General features: G+C 47.9%; 1 protein-coding gene across 1 annotated transcript in view; it reads right to left on the bottom strand.

Moving 5' to 3' along the window:
- The window catches only part of UBQLN1 (ubiquilin 1), a 124,556-nt gene that overhangs the window by 56,083 nt on the left and 55,351 nt on the right, over positions 1 to 13,122 (bottom strand). Inside the window, exons 5-6 of the mRNA XM_082248183.1 lie at positions 850 to 1,008; positions 535 to 754 (exon numbers count right to left, since the gene is read on the bottom strand). Coding sequence (XP_082104309.1) covers positions 535 to 754; positions 850 to 1,008 — 379 coding nt within the window. The remainder of the gene's footprint in view (positions 1 to 534; positions 755 to 849; positions 1,009 to 13,122) is intronic.

The following is a 13,122-nucleotide window of genomic DNA, read 5'->3' as shown; positions in this document are numbered from 1 at the left end:
AGGAACAGCAAGCTCCCCCTTCCCACCCCACTTCCTTTCAGGATCTCAGGCAAATGTTGGGTGGAAAGTTTAGTTTAAACGTGGAGGTTCTTTTTCGTTGAACAGTTTTTGGAAAATCCATGTTGAAAATCACTGTTTTAAATACTTTGCAGTGCTCAGAAGAAAGGGCATTTGATTCCTGTTGGACCACCCCACCCTAAACTGGCTAACTTTATACTTGCTTCTGTACAAGCACTGTATAGAGCAGCTAAAGAAATAAAAAGGTGAAAAATTGAAACAAGCATTTAAAATGTATATTATGATAAGGTCTCCACAACTATAAAAGTATAGACCTCCCCAAGAATACTTTGCCAAACTTTACAATTGAAACTATCCCTTGGCTGATTATTTGGTCTTAACTTAGATGTGTAGACATGGAAAGGCTACAATTGTTCTCCAAAACCAAATCATTTCAACTTGACAAATACATAATTTTTAAGCTCTCTATAAATGATTGGTCAAATGATCAAACATCAGCTATATTACTGAACATACCACCAAGGTTTGAAGAAAGGTTAGGTAAAGTGGGGCCAGGTGTTGAGGTGGCGCTGCCACCACTGTTGGTGCCCGTTTGGCTGTCTCCACCTCCCGATGAAGATGAACCTGATTGAGGAGCCCAGGGGTTGGGTAAGGGATCCCGGTTTTCTGTCCTTGATGGTGGATTTCCAAGATTTTCTGAGTTGCTCATAAGTGAAGCAAATGGGTTGCCTCCAAACTAAAAGAAGAAAGATCACTTATCACATCTTGGCAAATTCATATGGGTTTTGGCTTCAGCTCTGGATTTAAAGGGAAAAAAAAAAAAAAACATACCTGTTCTTGAGCAGCATTTAGCATTGGCTCTTGAATGTCAGTATACATTCTGCGCAGAGCATTGTAGCCTCCAGGGATACTTTCCAGATTGCTTAAGGCGCGGTCTTGATTCCTCATCATCTCCTGCATCATTGCTGGATTTCGAGCCAGTTCTAAAGTCTATTGAACATATAAAATAGATAGAAGTCTAGACAATAATACTCCGCTCACAGAAGGACACACACACACTAGATAAAAGAAATATAGCAAGCAAAATTGCCCAGACTCGCAGTAAAGCTTGAGGGATGTGTTTAAAATACGTCTTATACCTGCAAACAAAGCAGTAGGCTATAACTCAAACTTTTGTCAATTTTCCTTAAATCAGAAATAAAACTAAAAAAATGTAATACATTGCAGTTCACCAATCAAACGTGGTGGCAGTATTAGTTTTCATATTTTACGTTTTTTTTTCACTTGGTGATCTGGCCAGTAATACTTCCTGTCTTATGTAGTCTCCAATCAGGATGAATAAGCAACAGACACACCTTTAGAAACAAAGTATGGGGAAGTGTAGCGTTAGATGCGCTAGAAGATTTATATGAACTAAGAACTTAGGGAGGAGGGTCAGTCAGTTCTGCAAAAATTGAAAAAGTCAGCAGCTACAAAAACTGTAGCTGTTGAATTCACTCATCTGTCCAAGGATCTGGTGCGGTTCGAACCCAGGAGAGTTATTCACCGGCCAGCAGGATGCAACTCCTTGTGGCTTCACAGCTGGCTGTAAACTGCGCATGCGCTAGCCGCGGTTTGTGAATGGACCTGTAGCTTTCTGGGACTTGTGCTGTGTTCTAGAAGGTTGAGGGGGTTTCAGGATGGGTGTTGGAGAACTCCCCTGCCCCCCCCCCCCAAAAGACAAAACAAAAATATATTCCAAATATGGCAGAGGAGGAAGAGGAAGAGCGGAACTTACCCTTTTGGGTGAATTTCTGCTTTACAGTCTTCATGCATTCTATGCATGAAGATAAAAAGCCTGGGTGTAGCAGCCTCCCCAGCACCCCATCTCTGTCTAGCCATGTCCGCGGGTCCTTCGGCCGACCAGGACACACTCTTCTGATTGGCTGAGACACAGCCGCGGCACCACTGGCTCCTGTGGCTGTCAAAGTCAGTTAGCCAATCAGGAGAGAGAGGGGGCAGGGCCGAACGGCAGCTCCGTGTCTGAATGGACACAGGGAGCTGTGACTCGGCTCGGAGCCCCCATAGCAATCTGCTTGCTGTGGGGGCACTGAACAGAAGGGAGGGGCCAGGAGCAGCAATGAGGGACTCGAGAAGAGGAGGATCCAGGCTTCTCTGTGCAAAACCACTGCACAGGGAAGGTAAGTAGAACAGGTTTGTTTGTTTTTTTTTGTTTTTTAAAAACACAACACAAGCCTTTAAAATCACTTTAGGCTCGGTTTCCACTAGTGCGACTTGCTGTGCGACTTGACACATGTCAAGTCGCACAGCAAGTCAAAAGCCATTGATTTTAATTCGGCCCGTTTCCACTGCCGCGACTTGAGTTGCGGCGACTTCAAAAGTAGTTTGTGCACTACTTTTTGAGCCGGCTTCAGTGCGACTTCCCTCTATAATGAGGGACAAGTCTCACTGAAAGCCGCAAACAACTTTAGCTACGAAGTCGCGCTAGAAGTAGCACGACTTCGTAGCAGCGGTAGTGGAAACCGAAGCCAAACACTAGCTAACACTTAGGGCTCTTTCACACGGGCGTTCCGTATCTCCGTATATCATCCTATTTTTTTGCGCATGATATACGGACATAATGTATGTCAATGGCATTGCGGATGTCAGCGGATGACGATCCGCTGACACCTGATGACGATCCGCTGACACCTGATTTTCGTCCTTTCAGTTCTGTTCCGTTTTTTGGAACGGAACAGAACCCTATTTTTTCTTCCATTTAAAAAACAGAAAGGACGGGAAATCGGATGTCAGCTGTGTCATCCGCAATTGCATTGACATACATTATGTCCGTATATCATCCGCAAACGGATGGGATGATATGCGGACATACGGACCGGATGACAAGTGTCATCCGTGTCCGTAAAAAAAAAAGTGCCGAAGCGGATCGCAATACGGTCCGCTCCGTGTGAAAGAGCCCTTATTAAGCATTTAAAGCAACTACTTTGTTTTCTTTTAGGATAAACGTTTTTACATAAAGAATAAAAATCGAAACACTGTAAGCACCCTTGTTAGTGTTAGAAGCAGAGAGAAACCGTCGCCTCTGAGTAAGATTATAAAAGTTAAGTAGCAGGATACAGTAAAAACTTACATGATAGTAAGTGGATGCAGGTACATGAATGATCTGGTGTCCAAGGTCTGCATGAGGCCGCCTATTTGGTCAGTAGGGTGCCTCTCGTCTCGTGGTCCTGTCCAACAGGAAGTGGTGATTGCACGAGAGTCCGAGGGCTGGACCGCAGGTGAGCTGCAGCGTCTGCCATCTGGGCATCACTGGCGTGCTCGCGACGCATTTCGGAGCATGCGCACTTTCAAGCTAGTGTGTTGGGAGTGAACAGTGCCCGTTTATATGCTCTGAAATACTGCCGCCCAGTGGTGAAATTGCAGACCGCAGACAGTTCATGTACCTGCATCCACTTACTATAATGTAAGTTTTTACTGTATCCTGCTACATTAAACTTTTACAATCTTACTCAGAGGCGCCTGCTTCTCTCTGCTTTTTACATGTTTGGAGACCGCTTCCGCTCCCCTCCAGGCTGGCACTGAGCTCACAGATTGTATCCCATCTTCACATGGACAATAAGGATAGTCTGTAAGACTACCCTATGGACATTATTTAGCTTCCACATGCCCTCTGCTTGCGCCACTATGTATACATCTTTATTTGTGTTAGTGTTAAACCCCATTCCAGATATTAGTGCACTAAAATAGTTTGTACCAAACTTGTCTGAATAAACTAGTGCACTGTGTTCAGTGCTGCTTAAGGTAATTTTATATACTTATTCATCAATAAAGTTTGTAAAGGGGATAAAACACTATGTCCGGACCTCTTCTCTCTTTTTACGATTGAGTGGATATTTTCTGTGGATCAGGTGTATTCCTGCCTTATATCTTGAGGAAGTGGTCTGGGGCCATATAGCAAGTTCCCTGGTTTTGGATCTGCGGTTTACTACATGTGGCATCTGGATCAGGATTACGCTGATTTGTGAAAGTCCTAAGCTATTTTAGCCCGACTGGTAAAACAGGGGCTATCATCAAGGTGAGGAGAATGTGAGACTGGGTGTTGGACGCACTGAGAGGAGCACATTGTATTTGTGCATGATCACACTGCTTCACATTGGGACATTCTATTGATACATTTATTTGCATTTGCATTTATATATGTTCATTTATTCATTAGCGCTGAACTTTTTATTGTGCAAGTTTATTGTTTGGGATTTGATTTATTGACCCTTGGTGCATAGCTGCTTTCTCTAGTGCTCAGGTGTGCTGATTTCATTTTTTTATACATGCAATAGTAGTGCTGTATAAAGTGTATGCAATGTTAGTTGCATACAGTATACAGTAGGGCTGAACGATAGTCGATGTGATATAGACTATCGTTCTGCGGGCGTGGGCGATATTCATATCGCCGAAGACTCGATATTTAGCATAGGCTGGGAGAAGTCGGGACTCGGGGGGGGGGGGGGGGGGGGGAGGAGGACGACGACTCACAGTGCTGTCAGCCGACACATCCGTTTTGCTTTCGGCTGTGATCGGAACTCCGCCCCTCCAGCCCGATGTAATCCAGCCCTCCCAGCTCTGCCTCTAGTATCCAGCCGACCATTACTCCACCCTGCTCTGCCCATTGTCTCTCCTGGCTGCATCGGGGGCGGGATCAGGCTGTAATGTTTTGTAAATAGATTCAATGGAGAGACAATGGGCGGAGTAATGGTCGGCTGGAGACTAAGAGGCAGAGCTGGATTGCATGGCGGCGGAGAGGCTGCAGAGCGCTACAGTGCAAAGCAGCAGGAGAGGGGGGAGAGACGTCCAGAGCATGGCGGAGGAGCACCGGGGGGACAAAGGCTGCTACCGTACTACTGCTGGGACACTTCACTCAGCCCGCTTCCTCTACACTCCGGCTCCGACACAAGGCTCGGGCTGTCCGGGCGGGAGAAGTTCTACAAGTGTGGCGGATCCCCTGGCGGAGAGCTGAGCTCTGCTCACTGATCCCTCCTCCGGAGACTGTCCGGGAGAAATATCGCGATATAGATCGTTAAAAACCAAATATCGCAATGTACTTTTTTCCCCAATATCGTGCAGCCCTAGTATACAGCGCTGTGTACAGGCAGATGTACAGGGACTTTCCATCCCATTCCAGAAACAAAATGGAGTTGGGTTGAGTGCTGCTCACCCAGTCACAGGAAGGTTTGTATTTTATGAATGAACACAAGGCATCCTCTGATTGCCTGAGGAGGACATGTAGCCAAATGAGGTTACAACCTACACCTCACAAGGCTTCCTGTGAATGGCTCAGCATCACACAGCACAACTCGATTCTGTCACAGGAGTGGGATGGGAAGTCCCTGTTCCACTGCTGAAACAGAGCACTGTACACTGTTCTGTAGCAGGGTTGGTGCCTGTTTGGTAGATTATACAGCACACACAGCTCCTGCATAGGATGGTGAAAAAAAATAAATCTATTTAAAGTGGAACTTTATAATAAATAATGAAAATGGGCAGACAGGCAGGATTTTTAATGCAGAATAGACATGCTTTTTCTCTTTTGCGTTAAAACTGGATTTTTTTTTTTTTTTGAAGGCCCAATTGGCCGATATTATTGTATTGGTTGAAACGCATTCCACTGGCTCTCTGGTTCGCGCACTCAAGAAGCTGTGGATGGGTTGGGCCTTCCATGCCACGTACAGTTCCTATTCCCGTGGCGTTTCTGTGCTGGTGGCTAAGTCCCTCCCATTTGCTGTTTGCTCAGTGGAGACCGACCCTCAGGGTCGTTATGTTTTTTTACAAGTGACTCTTGCAGGTTCCCCTATGTTGCTAATGGCATATTATGTGCCTCCCCCATATACTGGTGCTGCCCTGGGGGCGGGCCTTGATTTCTTGGCTCGTCACCCTTCGGTGCCTGCGATTTGGCTGGGAGATTTCAACATGACTATTGACCCCATGCTGGACAGGGTGGGCTCCGACTCCCCTGCTCGACCATCAGGTGGATTGACTCGATTTGGGCGAGTTGTAGCTCAGTTCTCCCTTGTTGACACATGGCGCCACATCTATCCCACCAAAAGGGCTTACTCCTGTTTTTCTGCGGCTCATGAATCCATGTCCCGCATAGACTATATTTTTATTTCACCACAGCTTGCTCCCTGTCTGCAGGCAGCGGGCTTTTGTCCTCGTATCCTGTCCGATCACGCCCCTTACTGGGTGGTCCTGGACGTTTTGTCCAGACCCCCGCGCAGTAACTGGCGTCTCAATCAGTTTTGGCTTGATGTACTCCCTGACACCGACCCCTTGGCGACGGAATGGGACTCGTTTTTTGGGAATAATGACGGCACCGCAGATGTCCTGACGGTATGGGATGCGTTTAAATCAGACGCCCGCCTACATATTTCGACCGCTATTTCTAAGTTCAAGCGCCAGTCTCGAGCCTCCTATGCCCAGGTATTGGAGGATCTAGCCTCGCGCGAGGCTCAGTATGCCCTAGCACCTACCCAGGAAGCTCTGAGTAGCCTTCGGCTACAAAGAGGGTGGCTGAACAGCTTAGCTATGAACGAGCCCGCCATAAAATGTTTTTTGCTAGACAGCGTATTTTTGAACAAGGTGAACGCCCAGGCAGGCTTCTAGCGTACCTGGCTCATTTGGACGCTCGCCCCCCCCCCCCCCGTTGTTATCTCCCTAGCTGCCCCTGATGGCTCTCCGATTAGTGATGCTGCTCGGGTTGCTGGTATGTTTGCCGAATTTTTCCGTTATACATACTCCTCCAAGGTGGCCTATGACCCCCCTGAACTGTTTGCTCTGTTTAATGATATCTCCCTCCCTCAGCGGATCAAGTGGCGGCCCTTGAAGCCCCCTTCTCCGCGGAAGAGGTGCAGGAGGCGATTTCTAGTTTTGCTCGCTGTAAGGCACCGGGTACCGATGGACTCCCGATCGAGTTTTATACTTGTTTCTCACCTACCCTGGTCCCTAGGCTTTTGGCCCTGTATCGCTCTATCTTTGAGGGAGCTGCTTTGCCGGACTCTATGCGTGAGGCCCTCATAATACTGCTCCCGAAGCCGGGGAAGGATCTTCTCCAACCTGAGTCGTACCGACCTATTTCTCTCTTACAGACTGACGTGAAAATCTTAGCCAAGATTTTGGCTCTCCGCTTGAATCAGGTTATCCTCACGCTAATACACTCTGACCAAACCGGTTTTATGCCCACGAAAAACACTGCGTACAATACCAGGCGACTTTTCATGAACTTACAGGCCTCGCACGATCGGATTGGGTCTCGCGTGGTGGTCTCGCTTAATGCGGCTAAGGCCTTCGATTCTGTCGAATGGACCTACTTGTGGCACTGTTTACGCTCCTTTGGCTTTGGCCCGCGCTTCATCAGGTGATTGACCATCCTATACGATGCCCCTCGAGCGCGGGTGTTGGCGAACGGCTGGACTTCTGATGTGTTTCCCCTTTCTCGGGGTACGCGTCAGGGATGCCCTGTCTCTCCCCTATTGTATGCGCTTGCGGTGGAACCCCTGTCGGCGGCGCTTCGCTCGCATCCGGACATCGCGGGACTCTGCGTCGACCCTCTGGTGGAGACAGTCTGTATGCCGACGACATGCTCTTGTACCTCTCTGATGCGGGTCCTTCCCTGGCTTCGGCTCTACAGGTGATCGAACGGTTTGGCTGGTTTTCTGGCTTACGCATAAACTGGGATAAATCCCAGATCCTTCCCATTGATGTCTTCCCCCCCACGTTGGACCAAGCCTCTTCGCCCCTGGAACGGGTGAGTAAGGTCAAGTATCTGGGAGTCTGCGTCTCTCGCGATCTGTCAGAATACATCTCGCTTAACCTTGAGCCGGTAATTGCTCTATTTAAGGCCAAATTGCAAACATGGGCTAGGCTTCCTTTGGGGGTGATGGGGCGCATAGGTCTCCTTAAGATGATTTTGCTGCCTAAAATACTGTACGTCCTCTGGCACTGCCCGGTGTATGTACCTCTACGCTATTTCAAGGTCCTGGAGTCCCTTTGGAACTCCATCTGGGGCACCTCCCGGCGCAAGCTGTCCTCGCGGGTGCTCCGACTCCCCACCTCCCTGGGGGGCCTTGCCATACCAGACCTCCCTCTGTATTACTTAGCTGCCCAGCTGTCCCATTTTTTCCACCTGGACAAACAGGATAATTTGCGGTGCCGTCTTTTGGTCTGTCAGGATCCGGATGCTGATGCCCCTCACCAGTTTTGTGACCTTTTTCGGGGAGCGGGGTTCTCCCAGGTGTCCTCCTAAAGGGGGACTCCTCTATAACTATAAACGGATATGGGATGTGGCATTACAGAAACTGGGATGTGAATCTCTTCATGCTGATACACCGCTGTGGTTGAATAGAATGTTGCCCGAACTCCTGCTGATCCCTGATCCAAAGGTTTGGATTTCTAAGGGTGTTTTCCTGCTCTCTCATGTGCTACATCAGGGATCGGTGAAAACGTATAGTCAACTTAAGCAGGAATTTGACCTTCCACCCAGCATGTTCTTTCGTTACATGCAACTTCACCATGCTTTGCGGGCCCAGTTCCCGGCGACGTGTCCGGCTGTGGAACCACTGGACCTGTCTAGGGTTCTCATGGGGACGGATCACTGTAAACTGATTGCCCTCTTGTATGAAATGTTGGTGACCCCTGCGGCTACTAAAGCTGCATACCACCTTAAATCTAAATGGGAACCCATGCTGGGGGAGGTTCTAGATGAGGATTGGGAGGATGTGTTGCTCTGTGCCAAATTGGTTTCCCCCAAGATGTCTGACCGCTTTACTCGTGTGTATCCTCCACCGGGCATTCCTTACTCCTGTACGCATGGCTAAATTTTGTCAGACCCGGGCTTCCCACTGCCCTAAGTGTCTGTTGTCGGCTGGCACATTTGACCATCTTTTGTGGCATTGTCCGCGTGTGCGGGGATTTTGGGCCCAGGTTGTCCAATTCCTCCACGACCAGATGGGTGCTCCTGTGACACTCGACCCCAGGCTGTGCCTTCTTGGGCTGTTCCCGGACGTTGAGCTGAATAAACACATGGTTACCTTCCTACACGAAACTCTTTTCCTGGCTCGGAAACTTCTGGCTAGAGGGTGGATCCAACAGGCGGTGCCCACTCTGGCTGCCTGGATCAATGAGGTGAATGTTACACTCCCGTACAAGAAGATTATCTATGTTAATAGGGGGTGCCCGGGCAAGTACCATAAGGTGTGGGACCGGTGGCTCAATGCCTCCACTACTTGTACGTCCTGAATAATGTTTCACAGAATAGCAGTTTGATGCTTTCGTTTTGTTTCTACTGACTTATGACATAGCATTTGTTTGAGATGCCTTACTTTTTGTTTTTTCTGTCCTACTGCCTGACACTATGTGTATGTATGCTATTGTTATTTGCTTTTGCTGCTTATTGACCAGTGATTGCTGTTACTGTATATGTCTTGTGTTGTTCTCAGTACACAAAGTTGTTTTGATTCGAAAGGTAAAACTGGATTTTTGTACTTACTGTAAAATCCTTTTCTCTGAAGTCCATTGACAGACGCAGCGTCATATCTTCTTAGACCATTGGGTTATGCTCCTCCGATCAGGAATAGGACACTAGGCAGGATAAATCTTTACCACGCCTATGGGGCTGTCCCTGTAGGTATAACCCCACACACTCTGCTACAGCTTCCAGTTTTGTTGCAAGCAGTGTTTAGAAGACAAAAAGCCCATTTCACTCATAAGTAGAGGTGCGGGTGCTGCGTCTGTCAGTCAATGGACTTCAGAGAAAAGGATTTTACAGTAAGTATAAAAATCCAGTTTTCTCCATCGTCCATTGACAGACGCAGTTCCATATCTTCTTAGATCATTGAGACATCCCAAAGCAGTATATGCATGAGGGATGGGAAAAAATGCAAAGAAGAACGCAATTCCTCAAAGGCTAAAATTAGCCAACCAGGTAACCAGGAGCTCAACCAGAAACAACTGGAGCTTACCTAGAAAAAAAACATACACCCTCAAAGAGAACAAAAAAAAAAAAAAATGGATTTTTGTAAAATCTTACCGTAAAATCCTTTTCTCTTAGCTCATCGACAGACGTAGTCCTCGGTGATACACCACCTTCGGGTTATGTTACCTCCGCAGGAGCAGGACTAGACAGGAAATTAAAAAGCTCTGGCCACACCCTAGGGGCAGTCCCAGAGGGTATATCCTCTCTCTCTCTGCCTCAGCAAATCAGTTATGTGAAAAAGCAGTGCTTAGAGAATTTAACCCAACCCAACTCCAAAACAGAGGGGCGGGGACTACGTCTGTCGATGAGCTAAGAGAAAAGGATTTTACGGTAAGATTTTACAAAAATCCATTTTTCTCTAGCGCTCATCGACAGACGTAGTCCTCGGTGATACACCACCTTCGGGACGTCCCAGAGCAGTATCACAACTGAGGGGTGGGAAAATGGAAATCAAATCCCAATCTAGAAGGCCCAACCGGTGCCAACTAGAAGTTTACAATGCTCATCCTTAATGATGAGACTCAACAAAAAAATTTTTCAAACAGAAAAAAACCCTCGAGGTAGACCACCGGTCTCCTCAAATTGCGGCCTGCAAAACCTTGCGGCCAAATGAGGCATCCGCCGATGCCGTCACATCAATTTTATAGAATTTAGTAAAGGTATGTACCGACGACCAAGTGGCCGCCTTACATACCTGGACCACTGACGCCTGATGGCGAAAGGCCCAGGAAGTACTGAGCGCTCGAGTGGAGTGCGCCCTAACAGGGAACGGAGGACTCTGACCCTTAATAGAATAAGCCTGTACCACCGTTTGTCTAATCCATTTGGCAATGGTCGCGGCAGATGCAGGCAAACCCTTTCTGGGGCCATCCGTGATCACAAAAAGTGAATCCGTCTTACGGAATGATTCCGTAGCTTTCAGGTATACCCTGATTGCCCGAACCACATCCAAGGAATGCAACGCATGTTCCCGATGATGCTTGGGCTGAGGACACAAGGAAGGTAGTACAATATCTTCATTCAGATGAAAATCTGAAACCACCTTAGGAAGAAAAGATGGCTTAGGATGAAGTACTACCTTATCCCTATGAATCACTAGGTATGGGGACTGGCATGATAATGCAGCCAGTTCTGACACCCTGCGAGCAGACGTAATAGCCACCAAGAAGACCACCTTCTGGGATAAAGTAAGCAAGGGAATCTCCCTGATGTTTTCAAAGGGAGGTTTCTGTAGAACCGACAAAACCAAATTAAGATCCCAGGGCGGTAAGGGCGCGCGGACTGGAGGAGCCAGGTGCCGCACCCCCTGGATGAAATTCCGCACCAAGGATTTGGTAGCTAAAGGTTTCTGAAAGAAGATTGCTAATGCTGAAACTTGACCCTTGATGGTGCTCAAGGCTAGCTTCTGCTCAACCCCTTGTTGCAAAAAGGCCAATATTCGAGACACCGAATAGGTACGTGGAGGAAATCCTAAAGATTCGCACCACGCAATATAAGTCTTCCATGTGTGATAATAGACTTTGCTGGAAGTCGCTTTCCTTGCTTTAATAAGGGTAGGAATGACAGAAGTAGACAAACCTCTGTCCTTCAGTACTTGGGTCTCAATGGCCAGGCCATTAAAACCAGCGACTGTAAAGCACGAAGGTAAATAGGTCCTTGAAACTACAGACACTCCCTGAGACGAAGTTCCCACGGAACGTCTGCGACTAACCTGTCCAAGTCGGCCAGGCCGGCTTGAAGAGGCCAGCCTAGAATTTCTAGGACCACTGGCGCTGATTGGATCTGAACCAGGCGTCCCTAGAGGTATCTGGCCCCGACCATCCGAGAAAGTCTGGTCGTTTTCTGTTCCCACACATTTATCAGATACCTGATAGTTATCAGGCAAGGTGATCTTTTCTGGTTGAACCTCAGGGACCGAAGTCACCCGACTAGAGGCTACTTGGCCTATCTGGTCAATCAGATCCGATTCCTGTGAGGTATCGGGACTAATCTTAGGAAAAGGTAAAGGAAAAGATATATACAGGGAACGGTAACTACCGCTTCCTGTGCTTAAATGTTGGAAGGGAAGAATCGCACCGGTAGTAGTGGTTGATGCTCGATCTAATGTCCTGAATACCGGTGAAAACGTCCCCCCACCCTGAAATTGGGTGGGGGCGCACCTTCAGGCTGTGTACTCCTTTGCTTCGGGTTTGGCTGGGTTGGTCCTCTGCTTGTCCGACCAGCCCTTCTTGAACCCTCCTGGAGGAGTCTTGCCTTTCCCGGAAGTACCAGCCGGGCGTCCTTTATGGGCGGTAAAGAAAGGTCCTCGCTTGTTGCGAGGTTCCTTAGCTTTTGCAGCCTGTGGCAAAAAAGTACTCTTGCCCCCGGTGGCATCCTTAATGATTTCATCTAGGTTGGCTCCAAATAGACGATTCCCCTGGAAAGGGAGATTGGTCAAAGTCTTTTTGGAACCTAGGTCAGCTGACCAGCATTTTAACCACAGCACACGTCTGAGGATCACTGCTAACTTAGATGCATGCCCTAATAGGGGAGTAGTGTCCAAGGCTGCGTCACAGATAAACCGTAGCCCTTGTATGATCTGTTCTATCAAATCAGATGTCTCCTGGGGAATATCTTTTCCCCTAAGATCTTGGCGTACCATCTTCGCCCATTCTGTAAGTGTCTGGGAAACTAGACCAATAACGATTACTGGTCTAAATGCTGACCCTATCAGAGAAAAGATAGTGCGGGACTCCGCTTCTATCTTTCGATCCACCGGATCCTTAAAGGACGAAGTGTCCTCCACTGGAATAACCGTGGCTTTGTTCAGCCTGGAAATAGGCGGATCCACGACTGGTGGTACCGTCCATTTCTTAATGATGGATTCCTCAAACGGATAGCGTCTAGCAATACGCTTGGAAATAGTAAAGGTACGTTTAGAATGTTCCCATTCTCCTTTAATCTGATTTCCAAAACATTTAGGTACAGGAAAAGCCTTCGCCGTCTTGATGGGCTTATTAGTCCCAAAAGGCCTCTCTGTTTCAGTTGCCTCTGCCGGTAAAGCCTCAAGTTTTAAGGTTTCTTGCACTGCCACAACTAGTGCG

Source organism: Pelophylax lessonae (genome assembly GCF_965119305.1).
Source record: "Pelophylax lessonae genome assembly, chromosome: 1".
Taxonomy (NCBI): Eukaryota; Metazoa; Chordata; class Amphibia; order Anura; family Ranidae; genus Pelophylax; species Pelophylax lessonae.
This window is presented reverse-complemented; position numbering and strand designations above follow the sequence as displayed.